The sequence below is a fragment of the Rhinatrema bivittatum genome, chromosome 9 (genome assembly GCF_901001135.1).
Source record: "Rhinatrema bivittatum chromosome 9, aRhiBiv1.1, whole genome shotgun sequence".
Classification (NCBI taxonomy): domain Eukaryota; kingdom Metazoa; phylum Chordata; class Amphibia; order Gymnophiona; family Rhinatrematidae; genus Rhinatrema; species Rhinatrema bivittatum.
In genome coordinates, this window is record NC_042623.1 from 11,446,697 (window position 1) to 11,467,741 (window position 21,045).

Here is a 21,045-nt window from a genome sequence, read left to right on the forward strand (position 1 = left end):
AGAAGCTGCTTAAAAATCCCATTGCTGAGCTCCCTGAGGTGCTACGGTAGCTTCCCCCACCCTGGTACCTCTATCTAATTCCTTGTTTTGGTTTTTTTTACTCTGAAAATAAAGATACATAAAAACCAATACTTTCCTTTGGTGCAGATGTTCAAGTTCCAGGAGCGCAGGCTGCATGGCAGATCAGAAAAAAGAGCCAGACTTACAATACCTACTCCCTAGAATAGAACACAGAGCTGCCAGCAGAAAATAAAGAGAATCAACCAAATTAAAAAAGGGACCAACTAAAAGAAAACAGCCGTCCTGAGCCTGTAGCTGCCTCAGCAGCCTCGTGAAGGGGAGGGATCTGGACCACCAGATTTATACCCCAGGAAAGACAAGGAGCGAGCGTACAAAAGGGTCACCAACCCCCAGCTCGTCCACCTCGACCAGACAGGGAAGGATCCAAAAACCCCCTGGCAGGAAGGCTCATAAATCCAAAACAGTCTCTTGACTGTGGAACTGCAGGTTTTACACCATCTACCATCTGCTGGAGACAGAGAAATACTGAGGGTCTGCAGGTGGCACACTGGGTTATGTACAGTGTCAGCGAGACTCTGTCTCCATCTGCTGGCAGGGAGGCAAAACCCAGGAGTCTGGACTAATCGGGTTATGTACAGGGAAATGTCAACATCAGAGTTACCCGGCTTACTGCATATTAACCACCAACTGCTTGCTAGCTCCACAACACGATGAGAAACACATCCAACAAATTACCTTCTGTTACACCCACTGCTCCCAGTTCATTACACATTAAAAATAAAGTTTGTGAAACAGGGGTAAAATAATGCATGCAGAAAGGAGACCAAAACCGGCCTCGTCTGGACTGGTGTAGCAGGATGTTGAGGAATGCGCAGATGTGTCCGCTACACGGGACGCTGCTGGGGGGCGGGGGTCAGGAACTACATGCATTACCTTTTACGCTACAGAAATCTTCCCTGCACAAAACAGCAGGCGTAAACGCATGCAGGTAATTTTCTTTAGGGAGTTTTCAAAGCGAAACTACGCGCGTACCTCCACTTTGAAAAACAAACGGGGTCCACGGGTAGGCGGCCAGTCTGGAAACTACCCCCCAAGAAGGCAATTATGAGTCTGCCAGCAGATCCTGCAAAACTGCAAACTAATTTAGCACCCTAAAAAGTGGGCGGGGCCAGGGAAGGGGAGTGGCCTGCTCAGGGGAATAAGGTTAAGGCAATTACAGCTGATTCCTTCTGACGAGAGTAAGGAGCAGAGGCCTGCGGCACATAGGTTTGGCTGAAAATAGATTCCTAACTTAGGTGCCTAAACGCAGGGGGCTCATTTATTTATTTCCTATCATCGGCCTCTGCGTTACCTGGAGGAAGCGTTCGATCCGGCAGGAGGAGTGCTCAGGACCGGCACCGTCGTAGCCGTGAGGGAGGAGGATCACTATAGCGCTCTGCAGCAGCCACTTGGCCTCACCTACGACAAAGCAAAAAAACGTGGCGAGAGGAAAGAAATCCCTCCCTGCATTAAACGGTAACTCTTTATCGCAGCGCCAACGAGGTCGCCCCCCCCCCATCCCGTTCTGTGCCGGTGTCTCACCCGCTTAGAGGCAATCCCGGCACCGACATCACGGGCGGGCGCGCGTGAAAATTACAGGAGGCGGCCTGCGTTCTGTCTCTCAGCGCACACCAGGCACCCTCTCTCGCTATTGCTGGCTTCCGTGGACCAGCGATTGTATTTTACACGCTACTCTTCCGTGCGCGCGGCGTTGCTCACCTCCAGAGATGAAAGTGTCGAAAATGATCTGGGCCCCGTTAAAGAAGTCCCCGAACTGAGCCTCCCAGATGGGCAGCAGGCAGGGGCTCTCGATGCTCATGCCGTACTCAAAGCCAAGGACAGCCTCTTCGGACAGGGGGCTGTTGCTCACCTGGGGGGGGGGGGGGGACGACAAAGACAGAGGATGATTACGCGGAACCAGCGAAAACGGCAGCTGCAGGCGTAAAGAAGCGAGGCTCTCGGGGCCCGGCGGACTTAAAACACTTTCCCCCCCCCCACAGACAACTCCTCTTTTCTACCCATTCTAAAAAAAAACAAAGATGAGCACGCCGGCTAGCCCGGCTCGTTTGCGGTCTACGAGATTCCATGAGATCGAAACGCGAAGCCGCGCGGGGGAGAGAGAGGCAGAGCTGCAAAGGATCCTGAGCAGATTCAGCAAAGAGCGGCGCTCCCGTCCATCAAGACGCGAGGTCAAGCAAAATTTCAAAAGGACGTTAAACTTGATCCGCATTTGGAATATTACAGAATTTGTAATCGTTCCCCGGTTTCGGTCGTAGGGCGATTGATGGGCAGCGCTGCTTGGCTATAAAGCGAAACGGGCTGAGGGTTTCTTTGATCTTAGAACAAAAATGTACAATTCCTCAGGAATATCACATCCCTTCCACCCCTTGGCTGGACTTATTCCTCGATTTCTATTTTGTTTACAGGTAAACGAACACTTGCAGGGTTTTTTTTACACGGGCAAATGTCTTTTGCCTGTTTTGAATGCTGCCCCTACCCCCAGTATGCGGGGCGGAGCACGCGGGTAGTTTCATCCTGGGAGGCAGGTGCACCTCATTTTCGGAGGTCAGAGGTGGTAGCGAGCGAGGTGGGGGGCAAGTTCTAACTTGGCTGAAAGTTGAAACGTGGGGGAAAGCGAGGCACTAAGACGACTTAGTGCATGATCTACTGAGAAGAGTGCTAAATACCCAATAACACAGTCAGGCCAATGCAACATCGGCGCGCGTTAAACGGGCGCTCATGCGACGATCCCACCTCTCCCGGGCGCCCGATTTAATATCTAAATGGGCTGCCCTGGTAAAAAGGAGGCGCGAGGCTCAGCTTAGGAAAATGGACGCTCGTTAACGGAGCGTCCGTCCCTTTTCCTAACCTGACTGCCAGCGACATTTTTTTTTTCCCCTCCGCTCTCCTAAAAGTTGAAATTTGTTTTTCCCGTAGTCCAGTATTTTCTGCTTTTCTGTTAACTTTAGGTTGCTCCTCAAGAATTAACGCCTGCTCCAGGGGCTGGGCACATATTATTTTTTTTTTTTTTGCATTGGGGGGTAATTGTTAATATGTAAATTCATGTTGATGAGGCTAATAGCTATGCGCTGGTTAGGACCCGCGTTTTGGATGTGCTAATCCCCTTATTGCATGGGGGGTTTTGGATGCGTGTGTGTGTAAAGCTGTGCGCTCGGCCAGGCACACTACACGGCATCGGCCTGAGTGCGAGTGGGTGAAAAAAAACTAAGATGGTTCAATATGAGAAGAACGGAAAATGCAACAGAACAAAAAGAGTCTTTACCGTACGCGCTTGCAATACGCATTGAACTGCTATTCTGGAAAGTCATCTCCGCCCATGAAAACGCAGCAATGACCCAGCAGGGCAGGAGGAGCCACTGAAGAGACAAGATGCACCGTACCTCCAGGAAGCCCTTCTGATCTGGCGCCAGGTGATTGAGCGGGATGTGCGTGTCGCTCGTCTCCTGGCACACCACCATGACGTGTCTGTGGCTGAAGGTTCCACGCCCCACATCCTGCCCACTTAACCGCACGTGGAACCCTGCACAGTCCCAGGAAAGGGGAGAGAGAGAGAGAGAGATCCTCAGACGCACTTTTAAGATGAATCAGGTCATTTTTAATCAGCCGGAAAGAGACTCCAGGCAGAGGTCAACATTCAGCAGGCCGGGGAGCGGGACCTGGGTGAAGTAACTGGACACTCGGCGTGACCTGGGTGAAGTAACCAGACACTCAGCGGATCATACCTGGAAAAAGTTATTACTGGGGTAACTAATGTAAAGCATTACTGGCTAAATTGTTACCACTCCCCCAGATTGCTTCCCTCACAGCCTCTCTTTCTCTGGCTACATTTTGTGCCGGACAAAATCTAACTGGTCAGCGGGTGGAAATATTCAAATCTCAGGTTTTGTCCTGATAACTTGAAAAGTCACCTGGTCAAAACCTCTCTGAATATCGATGTCACAATGTGTGTGGCATGTTTGGTAACATTCACTAAGAGACGGTGAATCTTCCACGCAGGATCTCGGATGCACATCGAGCTGCAGTGATCAATGCACGCCACATTTCCAAAAGTGAACTAAATAAAAAGAGAGCTATTTTCAGCCTCTTATTTCTAGTAATACAATCCCTTTCAAATGGAGGTGAACTGGCCCTACGCGTGTGTGGTACAAGGCATGAGGCTGTGTCCTGTTCAGGGCAGGACCAGTGACGCGGGCCACAGTCCTGCAGCGCAAGGGAGCAGGAGCTCGGATTTCACATCCATCGGGGGCCGGTTAAGCGGTTCTCTCAAGCCCGAGGACAGATGCTACCAGTTTGCCAGCTAACGAGCAGCACTGAGAGTGCGCCCTTGGCTACCTGGACATGCCACCTGGACAGAGGGCAGGATTAAAGGGGAGAAGATTTAAACACAAAAATCTCAGATATGTAACTGTTCTACCTTATTAAGAACCATCAACAAATTCATTTAAAAGCAGAGCTGGGCTGCTCTTTTCCCTCTGAAAGGGGGCTGACTTAATGAATGTTATTTAAAACAGTAACAAGTATGATTTAATCTACAACCTCACTACTTGAGAAGAAAAAGGTACAGTCAAGGAGTGTTGTAAAAGCTATTTTTCTAAATTATAATTTTGTTCAAGGCAACGCGACTTCCACCGCTGGGTTTGTGTACGGCTGTCTGCCGTTAGTACAGGAGCTTTGGAGACTGCATCTGGATATATTTATTTTATTTATTTATTTAAGTCTTTTATATACCAACATTCAAGACGATAGTCCCATCATGCTGGTTCACAAGAAACAGGAGTGCAGAATATAATAAATAAACTTAACAACTTGAACATTAGTGCAGAAAAAGCAGTTACATGTAACAAGGAGATATATTAATCTATATATATTATATATATTATATATTAATCTAACCTTGGCAGAGCAGTGAACCGAAAGCCAACACTTCCGCTGAGCTCCAGTCTAACCTGGTCCCCTCTTCCAGTCGCTGGATTCTGGCCTGTACAGTCCCAGAGAAAAACAGGCACATTTAATGCTGTCAAATTTCTTTGCATCAGATGTTTCAACTTAATAATAATTTCACTGCTTTCACTCATGACACTTCTTGGGCACATATTTCCAGAAAGCAATCAATGCTTTATTTTATGCAAGTAATTCTCTGTAATAGATGCATCTGATCCAACAATTACAAAATGTGATTTTTTTTTTTTTAAACCCCAGACGGCTATGTCTACAGCACATAGCACAGTAATTTTTAAGTCTCGTTATTGTACAAACTAAGAAAGTAAAAGAGAAAAGACAGCTTTTTCAAAATCCCAGCAGGGAGGCAATACCCAGGAGTCTGGACTGATCTGGGTACGTACAGGGAAATTAGCTGTTTGGACGCAGTCATATGCAGGTCAACCAAAATCAAACAGAAACAACTGCACACTTATTAGAACGTCTCTTCCTATTATCTGAAAAAAAAAATCATCCTATTTCTGTAGTTTGGCTGTTTGCTTTCTACTCCTTACTGACTCTGTGGAATCCCCGCTCCCTGCGACCCTGGAGCACAGGACAGACTGCACGGACAAGGGAGGGGGGTGTCCCCAAGTTCAACCACTCTCTACACTGCAGACTTCTCTCCTCTCCCATCTCCCCAGGTTTTACTTCTTCCTCCCAAGTTACTTTCCTTTCAAACGTGCCTACATGGATAAAAGTACTCACGGACTCTGCTAAAGGAAAATTGCACCCATGCATGGGGTTTCCCTATGACCCGTGCTTCATAAATGAAAGTCACAGCCAGATGATGCAAGGCAACTCCTTGCCCGGAAACCCTCCCCCTCAAGGTCTGCTCTTCTTAAAACTAGCAAAAAAAAAAAGTGTTTTTAACTGGGTAAGAAGGGAAGGTGTGCGGACCTGGGCGTGGGTCTTCAGCAGGTGGCTGTGCATCTGGAATTCCTCAGGCACCTCCACAGATCTGGCGCCGATGTACTTAAGGAGCTGGGTTGGTACCCCCGTGTCCCAGGCGGTGATCCTGGCAGAGGACTCCACCATGTTGCTCCAGTGGGCCTGCAGGTTGGTGGAGGGCGGGCTGTACAAGGTCATGTTGGCAAGGTGCTCATTCAGTCTGGAGTAATGCGAGGTCTTTAACTGGGAGGCTTCGTCTTCCGTCATGAGGCCCTCAGCAATCAGACGATCTGCGTAGCTATCCGGAATACTTTTGCGCGCCCTGTTGAAGAGAAAAAGAAAAAAAACCAGTCCACATTCAAGAGCCTTTGGGAATAGAATGTAAAATATATAACATTACTTAGGTCCTTCTTTCCTGGCTCATGCCCCTGTTCCTTCACAGGCTCTCTCTGCCTTCGTGAGCTATATGCCAACAAGTGCTGCATTACTTTCTGGGTAGCTCACCTGTTTCTACTCTGTCTCTGTTAGAGCCCAGAGGGACTTAGGGAAAGAACGTGGTCTCGGCCCGTGCTTCGCCACATGCTTATTCCTGGAAGTGAGATCTTTTATGCTCGCCCTGCTGCCCGCCCCCCCAGAGTAGTTAGTACCTGATGACTTTGTACATGGCAGGGTTTGTAAAGGACGGCTCATCCAGCTCATTGTGGCCCCACTGCCTGTAGCACAATAAGTCTACAATCACGTCCTTGCGGTACCGGCGCTGATACTCCATGGCCAGTCGCGCGGCCCGCACGACCTCTTCAGGGTCATCTGCGTTGACGTGGACCACCGCGCAGCCCACTATCTTGCCTAGAGAGAAATTATAACCAGATTAGGAAAAAAAAAAAAAGTGCATGCTCCGGGTCAGATCTGCAAAAAAAAAGGTTTTCAACCATTCTTTGTCCGTGGCAAAATCCTTGGAAGCAGAACCCCCCTTCAGTCCGGACCCTCGGAGACCAGGGATGCACCTCGGGAAGCATCCCGGCCACATCATTCATTCGTACTATGCGATCCCTGGTGCTTCGATATTTCAAGCACCCAGAACTGAATGCAGAGGAGGAGGCCCTGTTCTGTACGGACGTTGTGCCGTTGCCGCATCCCGTGTGTGTGTAATAGGAGTCATTTCTTAATCTCAGTAAAAACACGAGCTCAGCTTAGAGCAGTTAAGTTAATGAAAATTAAAAGTGAAGTAAGATACCATTAGGACCGTTTCTCCACAAAGTATTATGGGTTTCAGCCTTGTTTCTCCCTTCCCGTCTGCTGCCTTGGTCCCCACTGCTACAGATTTTGCTCGTATTTATTTATTTGTTGAGTTTTATATACCGTCATTCGGTAGAGCCATCATAACGGTTTACAAAATATACATTTTCTTAACAGTTGTGCAAAAAGTATAACAGAAGTTAAACATTTCAAGACCAGAAAGTATTATTAAGTGGGACGAGGAGGGTGATGTATGTACATGTGCAGCAGTTAACAGCTCTGTACATACTTAAAAGAGAAAGGTGATAATTTCCTTTCCTTGAATTACAGCCAGACCAGTTCACACCAACCAGCAGATGGAGACAGAGATCAACGGCTCGCTGATGTCACTCCTTATATACCTCCACGCTAACCCCAGCCTGCCAGTATTTCTTAACAAGCTGCCCACAGCCTCAGCACAATCAACTTTCTGCTTTTCTTTTTTTGCAAACCAAAGGACTTTCAGAAGAATAAAGAGTCATAAAACAAAGAAAAAATGGAAACAGCTCCAACAGCAACATAAGAAAACACTTACCAGTGTCGAAGCACATATATCCACTAATTGCTCACTCTGCTTATTCTCTGCAAGGCACAGAAGGTAGGAAGACAGTGAAGGTGCCAGCAGCACAGGCAGGGTCATGGAATGGTCTGACTGTTTTCAAGGAAAGGAAATTATCAGGTAAAAAGTAATTTTGCCTTCTTCTTCATCCAGTTAGACCAGTTCACACCAATAGGATGTACCCAAGCTACTCCCTAATAGGGCGGGACACTGCTCAAGCTCCTTGCAATACCAAGGTGAAGAATGCTTCCTCTCTAATGCAGACATCCAGTTGGTAATAGAGAAGGCATACAAGAAAGACCAATTTGCAGCCTTACAAATCTCCAAAGGAGAGACCAAGTGCAATTCTGCCCACAAGGTAGCCTGTGTCTACCTGGAATGAGCCCATACCTGCTTCAGCAATAGATTTCAGGAGTTCACAAACTACTGTAATCGCCTTTTTAATCCAGCGTGCCAGAGTAGCCCAAGGGGCCTCTTCGCCTTTCTGCACTCCACCAGACAAGACAAAAAGATGATCAGATCTCCCAAATGCGCTAGTGACCTTGAGATATCTTAAAAAATGTCTTCACACATTCAGGAATTAAGAAGCTCATAATCATCAGTCTCTGTCTGTCTATAAAACGAAGGCAAAGAACTTGACTGATTTAGATGGAAATCCAAAACTACCTTCCGAAGAAAGGGAGGAACTGTATGAAGTTGGATCCTACACTTGGAAATCAACAAGAAAGGCTCCCTACAGGAAACTACTTGCAACTGATAATCTCCGAGCCAGACAGATAGCAATCAGAAAAACTTGTCTTCAAGGTAAATTAATCCCGCCAAGAAGGGAAAGACTAAATTCAGGTCCCAAAGTGGAACTGGAACCTCAAGTGGAGATCGAATATGATTTATGCCTCTCAAGAACCACAAGATATCTGGATGAGAAGACAGATCTATCCTGAACATGACCTCTATAGCAAGAGAGTGCCGCCACCTGTATCTTTAAGGAATTAATAGCCAACCCCTTAGAAACGTCCTCCTGCAAAAAAAAAAAAAAAAAATCAATAAAGCTGACGCATTCCCAGGAATGCACGACACCTTGAGAAACACTGGAGCCTGGCAAAGCAATTCTTTGTGAAGTAGGAGCCATAGAGGGCTGCCATACAACAGTCACTGGAGATCCACATACCATGACCACGGAGGTCAGTCTGTAGGCACCAGAATGACTAGTCTTGGATGATCTGCAATCCTCTGAAGTACTCTGCTGATCATGGGCCAAGGAGTAAACAGTTGGCCTCTCCTGAACTACAGCATCGATCCTGGACAAATGAGAGTCCCTCCTGCAGCTGAAAAACCTGCAAGCCTTTGCATTCCAACTGGCTGCTATCAAGTCCCATTCCAGTCGACCCCATCTGGCTACAATCTGCTCAAATGCCCTCTGAGAGACAGAGCATTCTACTGAGGTTATTCACCTGAATATAGAAACATAGAAATGACGGCAGAAGAAGACCAAATGGCCCATCCAGTCTGCCCAGCAAGCTACACACTTTATCCATTTTTTTTATTTCCCTTTTCTCTCTCCCACCTATTACTATTGGCTTCCAGTACCCTCCAGCCGTAATTCCCCTCCACCAATGTAGAGAGCAGCGCCGTATCTGCATCCAAGTGAACGTCCAGCTCAATTAGGGGTAGCAACCGCTGCAACAAGCAGGCCACACCCCTGCCCCATACTCTTACCCACCCCTGTTTGTTTTTTTTGGTTTGTTTGTTTGTTTTTGTTGTTTTGGTTTTTTTTTTGGAGATGGCAGCCCTCCAGCCTTCCGCTCCGTGAAGGTGGAACACCAACCACTGGCCGTGCCAGCTACATGGGACACCAACAAATGCCTGCAAATTTCTTTCTGCCCAAGGAAGAAGCAGATCCATTTCAAACACAACTTGATGATTTCAGGTGCTGCCTCAATTTATATATGGCACGACCACAGCATTATCAGACATCACCCTGACCTACCCAACTGAGGCGCCAATTCAAGGAGTCAGCCAAATCACCCTGGCTTCCAGGCAATTGATGGATCGGCGATCCACTGCCAACAGCTCCTGACAGTGTGCACCCCAATCTAATAGACTGGTATCCAATGATCCAGAGTAGGAGAGCCCACCCTCTTGTTCAAGTTCTTGCATTCCAACCACCAATGTAAGCTCAGTTCCATCGACTCCGGCACCCTCACAGCACAGTTTTGAGACTGAGGATTACACCTGGAAAGTAGGACCCTCTGAAGAGGATGCATGTAAGCTCTTGCCCATGGCACCAGATCCAATGCTGCTGGTCATGGAACCAAAATTCTGAAGATAGGACCTCACAGCTGGATTCCTGGCTGTCCCTGATGCTCGAATCTGGCCACAGAATTTCTGAATTCATTGTTCCGTTAGAAACACAAGCCTTACCTTCATATCAAACTGAGCTCCCATATAATCTGAGACAACTGAAGATTGTTCTTGGGAAAACTGACAGTTCATCACACTTCCTGCAACAACTGGATCACCCACTGCCAGGCTGAGATATTCTCCTGAAAGGAATTCACCCTTATTAGATGTTATGCTTGGCTGGCCATGGGTCGGCCCTGCGACCGGCTGTACCCACCCCAGCCACCACCACCCGTGTTGTGGCCTGGACGCCACCACCATTCCTTCCACGTTGTGCCCTTCCCTATGCACGCGCATCAGCTCTTAAAGGCCCCATGGCAGGAAGGCTGAAGATTGGCACCTCTTGATGACACTGCACGACTGGATATTAAAAACAGGCTTTTAATATATCGGGGAGTAAGGAGAAGAGTCAATCTGACACTGAGTGGAAGTCTCTATGCAGGAAAGTATAGGAATGGCCAAGTGCAAGTGATCTTTAAATTTCAGGTAGCGTGATGACTAAATATATGTGAGTCATATTTTTTAATATTATATCCTTATGTGTTTTAATTGTGGATGTTTTTAATTGTAAACCGCCTAGAAATGCTGATAGGCAGTTAATACATTTTTTAAAATAAATAAATAAAATACATAAACCCAGCTGCGCTTTCAGCAATTCTCCTGCTTTCCTGCGCAGTACATGTTGCCAGCACGCCTGTTCCTTCATCCAGCTTTGCTTCATCCCTGCCTCGACTTTCCTTGTCTTCTCCTTGGCTTGATCCTCTGGTGTTGACCCTTTGCTTCGGAAGTGGACCATTCTTCTGCTTGCTGCCTTGCACTCATTGTACTGTTCTAAAGGAAGCAGAACCCGCAAATCATGAAAAGACTTGAAACTGGAATACATCCAGATCCTGGGACCTGAAGCGGTTTGACGTTGCCAAAATCTCCTGGAGTCACAAAGTTGACTACAGGATGAAAAACTTTGATATGAAGTCCGTGACATATCCTCAGGGAGTCTCGGTACCTTCGAGTCTCATCAGGCTGTGACAATCTTCTCCAACTCCTCTCCGAAGAAAAGCTGATCTTTAAAGGGCTATTTAGTCAAGTTAGTTTTTGATACAACATCCGCCAATGCATCCAGAGAAGTTATCAAGCTGCTTTTTTTTTTTAACTCTTTATTTATCATTTTAATTCAGTTAACAAGTTAAGCAACTTGACAAGAAATGGTATAAAGAGACCAAACAAACAGAAGAAAAACATATCAAGAATTACTTAGATCTCAATAATATCATTAGACCACCAAATTGGGGATATTCCAATGGAAAATATAAGAAGCAAAATTGACTACATAAATTATTCCACAGAATGGCGTGGAAAAAGAAAAAGGCCCCACCACACTAAAATGCTGAGATGGGTAAAAAAAAAACAAACCATATTTCACCCCAACATATTTAATAACACATTACAAGGAAAATAAAGCCAAAAAGTAGCGCCCAAACTGATAACAGCAGGGCGCATTATCAGGAAATGTTTTCTTTTAGATTGTGGTACTTTGGCTACATCCGGAAACATGTGAATCTTACATCCTAAGAACAATGTATCTCTTTCGAAAAAACATAGAAACATAGAAATGACGGCAGAAGAAGACCAAACGGCCCCATCTAGTCTGCCCAGCAAGCTACGCACTTTCTCCATTTTTTTTTCTTCCCTTTTTCTCTCTCCCATCTGTTACTATTGGCTTCCAGTACCCTCCAGCCCTAATTCCCCTCCACCCCACCACCAATTTAGAGAGCAGCGCCGTATCTGCATCCAAGTGACATCCAGCTCAATTTTAATACAAAGTCCCGATCTGAGTCCAAGGCAAAAGTGACAATTAAAGTTGAAGATTTAATTCCCTCTTCCATTGAACTCTCAAGGAAAGAGGATAAATTAGATATGTCAGTTGGAACAATATCTACAGGTATATTATTCAAATGAGACGATATCTTATTTGGCAAATAATAAGCTTTTGAAATAGGTGGAAGCAGATTTTCATTGATGGATAATACTTTGATAACCAACATGGAGAAAGGAAAATGACCCAGAATCCTCGGTTTTCTTAGCCTGCCTTAGCTGTATGAACTCTAAGTGACTTCTTGAGAATGACTTGCAGAATTCCTAGGACATCTGGACAGGCAGTCAAGCTGGTTCCACCTATGATGCCTAATTATAGGGTCATAAAAGGAGAAGACAATGGCGGGAACTGCAGGCTATAAGGCAGAGCTTTCCAAACTGTGTGTCGGGACACGTTAGTGTGTCGCCTGCAGTGTGCAGGTGTGTCGCGCAAGCCCGGTCAACTCTGATGCGAGTTTGGGCTTTTTTTTCCCTAGAGATTCACTTTTTTTTTCAGTTTATGGGTTGCTTATTATTGGGTGATTTTTGCTGTCAATCGCATTTTTTTGGGGGGCTTGGTGGGTGGAACGAGCCCAGCCATCCTTGCATTGGCTGCTGCTGCCGATGAGGCCTGGCCATGAGGAGTACTGACTGCAAGCAGCAGTGTCTGGTGATCATGGAAGGGAGTGAAGCACTTAACTGGCAACAATCAAAAAGACGAGGTACATGAGTGTGGGGGCCAGACATGTGCTGGGGGGAGAGAGATGAGTGAGTGGGGGGCAAACGTGCTGGGGGGAGGAGAGAGATGAGTGTGTGGGGGACAGACAATTTGTTTTATTATTGTTTCTCATAAATTATAACAATAACATGAATCTTGGAATATATATTTTTAATATAAATTTAAGGTTTTCATGAGAGAGGTTGTGTTGTGAAACATTTTATTTATGTATATATTTAAGGAAACATACATAAATTGTCGAAATATGTTTCGTTCGTTTAACCTTTAACCTCTGGTTTACTAGTAGACTGAATTACCGTGTCGTGAAATTATGTTTGTCTAAAAAGTGTGTCACCAACATGAAAAGTTTGGAAAGCTCTGCTATAAGGACACTACAGAGGCAATCTTTCTCAGGGGTTTCTATAAACACAGCCACAGATGTGTTAATTACCCTGACCAGCAAGATTTTAACAGAACGAAGGACTATCTAAAGAGTGATGGTAAATGGGCCCCACCAGGGAGAAATACTCAGGGGTAGCTAGGGATGATTTTATCATGCTGTTGACATGACAACCAATGTAAATTATTCTCTAGGCAGTCACGCACACTAGAATCTTCCACAATATTGTATGTTATTTATAAAAGAAGTATCACTTCCTGTATTCAATGAGATGCTGGTGGCCTGTTTGTCACAGACATGGCATCAGCATCTCCCAAGAATACTTATACTGAACAATAAAAAATTATGCTTTCAACAAAAATCTAAGTGTTCTTGTGTCGCTGGCCATAAGAGTCATAAATAATGGCGTGGTGCTTAACAACTTCTGCAAAACCGCAACTGGTGTAGTAAACGTTTTCTTAGGAAAATTTAAAATCCTAAGATTGCATCGTCGAATATTGTTTTCCAGATTTTCCATTTTGTTTTGTAAAAACAAATGACCAGCCGAAATGGTGTCAACTGACTTTTGTATAATTGTCCCCTTGGACTCCAAGGCTTCCACCTGAGCTTTAATTTCCAAAATTTGGGACTGAGAGGTATTAAATGTATTAGAAAGTTCACGTTGTTGGGAAACAAATTGTGAAACTTGGTTGGTCAAGTTTGCAATAGCTTCCCAAATTATGTCCAAGGTGATATTAGGAGCTTTATTAAAGAAACAGTTATTACCTCTGTTGCAGCCACTGTAGATTGCCCAGCAGTCGATGATATTGGGGAAATATTCGGCAGAGAATCAGTTCCATTACTTAGCCGGCAAACAGCTCCTTCAGCTTGCCCCTCCATACTGGCTCCACCCGAAGCTGTTACTGCTGGCTGACTCAATCAAGATGCGAAGGGAGCGAGCTGATCACGTCAGCATCTCCCACAGGGGGGTCAGGCTGGGGAGGAGCCTGACATGGCTCCGGAGAAAAAGATGACTCCGGGTCCGGAGTCATCAGCAATGGAACACCACTTGTCTAACTTCCCAAGGACAACTCCACGGGGCCCCACGAAAGCTCCAGGTTCCGAACATGCTGATCCATCGGGCCAAGAAATGGCGAACCCTCCGAAACATCGGGGAATGCTCTGGCCCTTCTTTTCCTCTTCCCCATATTGCAGTAATAATGAATGCTCATATATAATAAGAAGAAATGTAAAGGAATGAAGAGAATCCAGAATGCCACAAATTAGCTTGCAGCTATCTTGGAATCCCCGAATCAAGCTGCTTTAATGGATGCTACCTCTCTGGTAGAGGAGTGGACCAAATCTTAGCCTACATCTGCCAAAAAGGTAGCCCCCGGCTCATGAATCAGGGAATCCTCTCATAACTCCTCCTGCACATCTTGCACCAGACGCAAACCAGACCTCACCACAGTACAACAGCAGGCCAAGATCTGAAGGGCCATACTAACTGCCTCAAAGGCCTACTTAAGCACAGCCTCTATCTTCCTGTCCTGGGCATCCTTAATAGCTGCACCACCCTCAACAGGGACAGTGGTTCTTTTTGTCACAGATCACACCAAGACAGCCACTCTGGGAAACTGGAATTTCTCCTTCTGAGGATTCAGTAAATACATCTTGGCAAGTGAGCAACCCCTTTAAAATTAGCCTTTGGGGGTCATCCATTCCAAATCAATCAAGACTTGCATTGCCTGGAACAGCAAGAAAAACCACGATAATTTCCTCAAACTGACCATAATGGGATGCACCTTATCCCTTTGGTGCACATGGACTGGGAAATCAGGGATGGCAATTCATCCCTGTGAAAAAGCCTCAGCATAGACATATGATCCTCCCCATCAGGAGGAACCTCATCCTCTTCTAAGTCCTCATTGCTGTTCCTTGGAGGAAATGCCTGAAAACTGTCTAAGGACTCCTCTGACTCAGAGAAATCCTCTCTTGGCACACTTCTTCCCCAGAGGTTGCCTTGTCCCCTGTCCTTTGCAGGCCCTTAAACTCTATCCAGGGCAAAGAAGACATGTCCATCATTGAGGAGAAAATAGTACCCGATTGCAGGGCCAAAACTCTTTTGCTGACGCTCTGGTCTTAAAGAAGGAGGTCTATCCTGTCCAGAGCCCTGTGCCAATGACAGGATCTCCAGGGCCTCCAACGATGCAAGGAAATCAGTTCCCACTGCCCCATCAACCAGGCCACTGAACTTGACCCCAACAATAAACAAAAATTGCAGGTCTGCCCTTTGAAGTTCTACCGCTGAACACTGCTGGCAAAACTTCAAAGAGCAGTTGGCTTGCACCTTGCTAATATGGCAAGCCGAGCAAAGCGCCGTTCTTCTCCTGTGCTGGCACCATCTTGGCTTTATTGCCTGCAGCACTTAGACATGCAGTCTCCCTACAGACCCCTCCCAGAAATGCAATAATCTGTGCATATACTGCTGAGGCCAACTGCTGCTGAAACAGGGCCTCCAATGAAAAGTTCAATCTTTTCATTTTTTTTGTTTTTACTTTATTGCTCAGACACAAAGCTGTTTAAAGAAACAGTCCCAGAAATAAGGAGAAGCAGGCAACTGGGGTAGCTCTTGTCTCCTTCCTCCCCCAGTTTCAACAACCCTGTTATATTGTAACTTTTGCTTCCTCTGCACTTGTTAAAAGAACAAAGTTATTGCACCCCCTGTTACTTGTAAACCGGCATGATATGATTGCATCATGAATGCCGGTATAGAAAAGCTTTAAATAAATAAAATAAGTGAGGGGGGTAGGAGAGAAAAAAAAGAAAGCTGCATCAAACCCTCCTGGAAGCCCCCTGGTCCTGGACAAATGGAATTGGAAATGGCCAAGGACCCTGCTCAACTGAGGGAGAGCGAGCTAGTCTTTCACCTCAGGAGCACCACGGAAGTTCCCTGTTCAGCCTACCAGGCCTAAGTCCACAACACAGCATGCACGTCCATCATCTGCTGGAGACAGAGACTACAAGCACACTGGTGTCAGCACGGAGGCATGTAAGGAGTGACATCAGCAAATTTGTTGATCTCTGTCTCCATCTGCTGGTTGGCGTGCATAACTCACTGCTGTGATCTGATTGGATGAAGAGGAAATTAGCTTTTTATCGAGTTACTGTATTTGCTAATTGGAGCTTGTTGCTTGTCAGAAATAGTACTTTTCCTCTCTTGCCAGGGAGCTATGCACTCCTGCAGCCCCTTCCCAATTGGTTCAGCAGGGTGCACCTGGGCAGAACAGAGTGGGAAAATCCTGAAATTCTCTGTCTGGTGCTGTCTTATTTTAGTGCTATTGATATGCAGGCAGAATGTCAGCCTAGCTGATTTTTTTTTTAGTTGACTGTGTTGAAATGTTTCTTAGACTTCACAATACTGGATTGCATTAAGTCACTATCCTAGCAGTTTAATAATTAGTTCCAGACCTGGGAGGCTCACAGTATTAAGTTCAGAGTTTTATGGTTTTAACTTCTGAAGTATTAAAGGAGTTGGGAAATTATTCTGGTTTCTAAATTCAACCTGAACACAATTAGCCAGATATACATATCATCTAAAAAAAACAACCCATAGTGGATTGGTAACTGGATAAAAGATATGAAACAGAGGGTAGGACTAAATGATCGGTTTTCTAAACAGAAAAAAGGTTGTTAGTGGAGTGCCCTAGGGGTCTGTATTAGGACCTGTGCTTTTAGCAAATTCATAAATCATCTTGAGAAAGGGACGAGTGGTGTGTCCAGACTGGCAGATGATACAAAATTGTTGTGAGTCCTTAAAATAGCGGATTTAAAAAACTGCAGAAGGACCTTGTGAGACTTTGAGACTGGGCTTCTAAATGGCAGATGCAATTTAATGGGGACAAGAGCAGAGGAAATATAAACCCAACTACAGGTACACAATGCTGGGTTCTGTGTTAGAAGTCCCCACCCAGGAATTTTCTCTGTCTCCATCTGCTGGCAGGGATGAATAAACCCAGGAGTCTGGACTGATCAGAGTACATACAGGGAAGCTGGGTTCTGTGTTAGGAGTCCCCACCCAGGAAATTTTCTCTGTCTCCATCTGCTGGCAGGGATGAATAAACCCAGGAGTCTGGACTGATCAGAGTACATACAGGGAAGCTGGGTTCTGTGTTAGGAGTCCCCACCCAGGAAATTTCTCTGTCTCCATCTGCTGGCAGGGATGAATAAACCCAGGAGTCTGGACTGATCAGGGTACATACAGGGAAGCTGGGTTCTGTGTTAGGAGTCCCCACCCAGGAATTTTCTCTGTCTCCATCTGCTGGCAGGGATGAATAAACCCAGGAGTCTGGACTGATCAGAGTACATACAGGGAAGCTGGGTTCTGTGCTAGGAGTCTCCACCCAGGAATTTTCTCTGTCTCCATCTGCTGGCAGGGATGAATAAACCCAGGAGTCTGGACTGATCAGGGTACATACAGGGAAGCTGGGTTCTGTGCTAGGAGTCTCCACCCAGGAATTTTCTCTGTCTCCATCTGCTGGCAGGGATGAATAAACCCAGGAGTCTGGACTGAGCAGGGTACATACAGGGAAGCTGGGTTCTGTGCTAGGAGTCCCCACCCAGGAATTTTCTCTGTCTCCATCTGCTGGCAGGGATGAATAAACCCAGGAGTCTGGACTGATCAGAGTACATACAGGGAAGCTGGGTTCTGTGCTAGGAGTCCCCACCCAGGAATTTTCTCTGTCTCCATCTGCTGGCAGGGATGAATAAACCCAGGAGTCTGGACTGATCAGGGTACATACAGGGAAGCTGGGTTCTGTGCTAGGAGTCTCCACCCAGGAATTTTCTCTGTCTCCATCTGCTGGCAGGGATGAATAAACCCAGGAGTCTGGACTGAGCAGGGTACATACAGGGAAGCTGGGTTCTGTGCTAGGAGTCCCCACCCAGGAATTTTCTCTGTCTCCATCTGCTGGCAGGGATGAATAAACCCAGGAGTCTGGACTGATCAGGGTACATACAGGGAAGCTGGGTTCTGTGCTAGGAATCCCCACCCAGGAATTTTCTCTGTCTCCATCTGCTGGCAGGGATGAATAAACCCAGGAGTCTGGACTGATCAGGGTACATACAGGGAAGCTGGATTCTGTGCTAGGAGTCCCCAACAAGGAAAAGGACCTCGGAGTCCTTTTGGGTAGCACTTTGAAATCTTCGGCTCAATGTTTGGCGGGGGTCAAACAGGCAAATAGAATGACAGGATTTATTTGGAAAGGAATAGAGAACAAAACTGAGAATATCATAGTGCCTTTGTATCGATCTGTGGTGCGACTGCACCTCGAGTGGGTATATATGGAGTATGAGACGAGTGCTTGCAACTCGCTTACTTTGTGGGCAGCAGTTACAGCTATCAAAAGCAAAAGAAGAAAAGAATTGTAGTTCTGCTATGGCTAAAAGGCAATTTCATGAGCCGAGAGAGAACTATATTTAGATCCCAAGGAGTAGGAGGACCCCTCCTAACTGAAGGATTAAGATGATTTAGGTCTTTCATGAGTCTGACAACCGTAGGTTGCTGTGAAATAGGAATTCCTCCTGTATTACAGTGGTAGGCACCTACGGCACTAAGGTGAACTGTGACTCAATTCGTTTTTAATCCTGATTCATAAAGTTTTAAAGGGTGCTGAAGCAGGAGAGGCATAATACACTTAAAAGAGTCCCGATTCACACCTGCACACCAGATAAGAACTTGAGACTTGCCATACTGGGTCAGACCAAGGGTCCCCCAAGCCCAGCATCCTGTTTCCAACAGAGGCCAATCAAGGTCACAAGTACCCTGGCAGGATCCCAAGGGGCAGAGAGATTCCAGGCTGCTTATCCCAGGAATAAGCAGTGGATTTCTGCAACTCCACCTTAATAATGATTAATGGACTTTTCCTCCAGGAACTTGTCTAAACCTTTTTTTTTTAAAACACAGATACATTAATAGCTTTCATCACATCCTCTGGCAACGAATTCCAGAGCTTAATTATGCATTGAATAAAAAAATATGTTCTCTTTATTAGTTTTAAAAGTATCACCCATTAACTTCATTGTGTGTCCCCTGTTCTTTGCACTTTTCAAAAGAATAAACAACTGATTAACATTTACTTGTTCCATTCAACTCATTATTTTATAGACCTCTCTCATATCTCCCATCAGCTGTCTGTTCCCCAGGCTGAAGAGTCCTAACCTCTTTAGCCTTTCCTCATAGGGGAATTGTTCCGTCCCCTTTATTATCTTGGTCGCCCATCTCTGTACCTTTTCTAATTCTGCTATAATCTTTCTTGAGATGTGGTGACCAGAACTGCACACAATACTCAAGATGAGGTTGCACCATGGAATGATACAGAGGCATTATGATATTCTCTGTTTTATTCTCCATTCCTTTCCTAATAATCCCCAGCATTCTGTTTGTGTATGATATATGAACACAAGATGAGGATGCACCATGGAGTGATACAGAGACATTATGATATTCTCTGTTTTATTCTCCATTCCTTTCCTAATAATCCCCAGCATTCTGTGTGTGTATGATATATGAACACAAGATGAGGTCGCACCATGGAGTGATACAGAGACATTATGATATTCTCTGTTTTATTCTCCATTCCTGTCCTAATAATCCCCAGCATTCTGTTTGTGTATGATATATGAACACAAGATGAGGTCACAGCATGGAGTGATACAGAGGCATTATGATATTCTCTGCTTTATTCTCCATTCCTTTCCTAATAATCCCCAGCATTCTGTTTGTGTATGATATATGAACACAAGATGAGGATGCACCATGGAGTGATACAGAGACATTATGATATTCTCTGTTTTATTCTCCATTCCTTTCCTAATAATCCCCAGCATTCTGTTTGTGTATGATATATGTACACAAGATGAGGATGCACCATGGAGCGATACAGAGGCATTATGATATTCTCTGTTTTATTCTCCATTCCTTTCCTAATAATCCCCAGCATTCTGTTTGTGTATGATATATGAACACAAGATGAGGATGCACCATGGAGTGATACAGAGGCATTATGATATTCTCTGTTTTATTCTCCATTCCTTTCCTAATAATCCCCAGCATTCTGTTTGTGTATGATATATGAACACAAGATGAGGATGCACCATGGAGTGATTCAGAGGCATTATGATATTCTCTGTTTTATTCTCCATTCCTTCCCTAATAATCCCCAGCATTCTGTTTGTGTATGATATATGAACACAAGATGAGGTCGCACCATGGAGTGATACAGAGGCATTAGGATATTCTCTGTTTTATTCTTCATTCCTTTCCTAATAATCCCCAGCATTCTGTTTGTGTATGATATATGAACACAAGATGAGGTCGCACCATGGAGTGATACAGAGGCATTAGGATATTCTCTGTTTTATTCTCCATTCCTTTCCTAATAATCCCCAGCATTCTGTTTGTGTATGATATATGAACACAAGATGAGGTCGCACCATGGAGTGATACAGAGACATTATGATATTCTCTGTTTTATTCTCCATTCCTTTCCTAATAATCCCCAGCATTCTGTTTGTGTATGATATATGAACACAAGATGAGGTCGCACCATGGAGTGATACAGAGACATTATGATATTTTCTGTTTTATTCTCCATTCCTTCCTAATAATCCCCAGCATTCTGTTTGTGTATGATATATGAACACAAGATGAGGTCACACCATGGAGTGATACAGAGGCATTATGATATTCTCTGTTTTATTCTCCATTCCTTTCCTAATAATCCCCAGCATTCTGTTTGTGTATGATATATGAACACAAGATGAGGATGCACCATGGAGTGATACAGAGGCATTATGATATTCTCTGTTTTATTCTCCATTCCTTTCCTAATAATCCCCAGCATTCTGTTTGTG

At 45.3% G+C, this 21,045-nt stretch overlaps 1 protein-coding gene across 1 annotated transcript in view; it reads right to left on the bottom strand.

Moving 5' to 3' along the window:
• The window catches only part of DHTKD1 (dehydrogenase E1 and transketolase domain containing 1), a 90,666-nt gene that overhangs the window by 14,410 nt on the left and 55,211 nt on the right, over window positions 1–21,045 (bottom strand). Inside the window, exons 7-12 of the mRNA XM_029616812.1 lie at window positions 6,597–6,795; window positions 5,959–6,271; window positions 4,975–5,059; window positions 3,462–3,601; window positions 1,780–1,930; window positions 1,373–1,479 (exon numbers count right to left, since the gene is read on the bottom strand). Coding sequence (XP_029472672.1) covers window positions 1,373–1,479; window positions 1,780–1,930; window positions 3,462–3,601; window positions 4,975–5,059; window positions 5,959–6,271; window positions 6,597–6,795 — 995 coding nt within the window. The remainder of the gene's footprint in view (window positions 1–1,372; window positions 1,480–1,779; window positions 1,931–3,461; window positions 3,602–4,974; window positions 5,060–5,958; window positions 6,272–6,596; window positions 6,796–21,045) is intronic.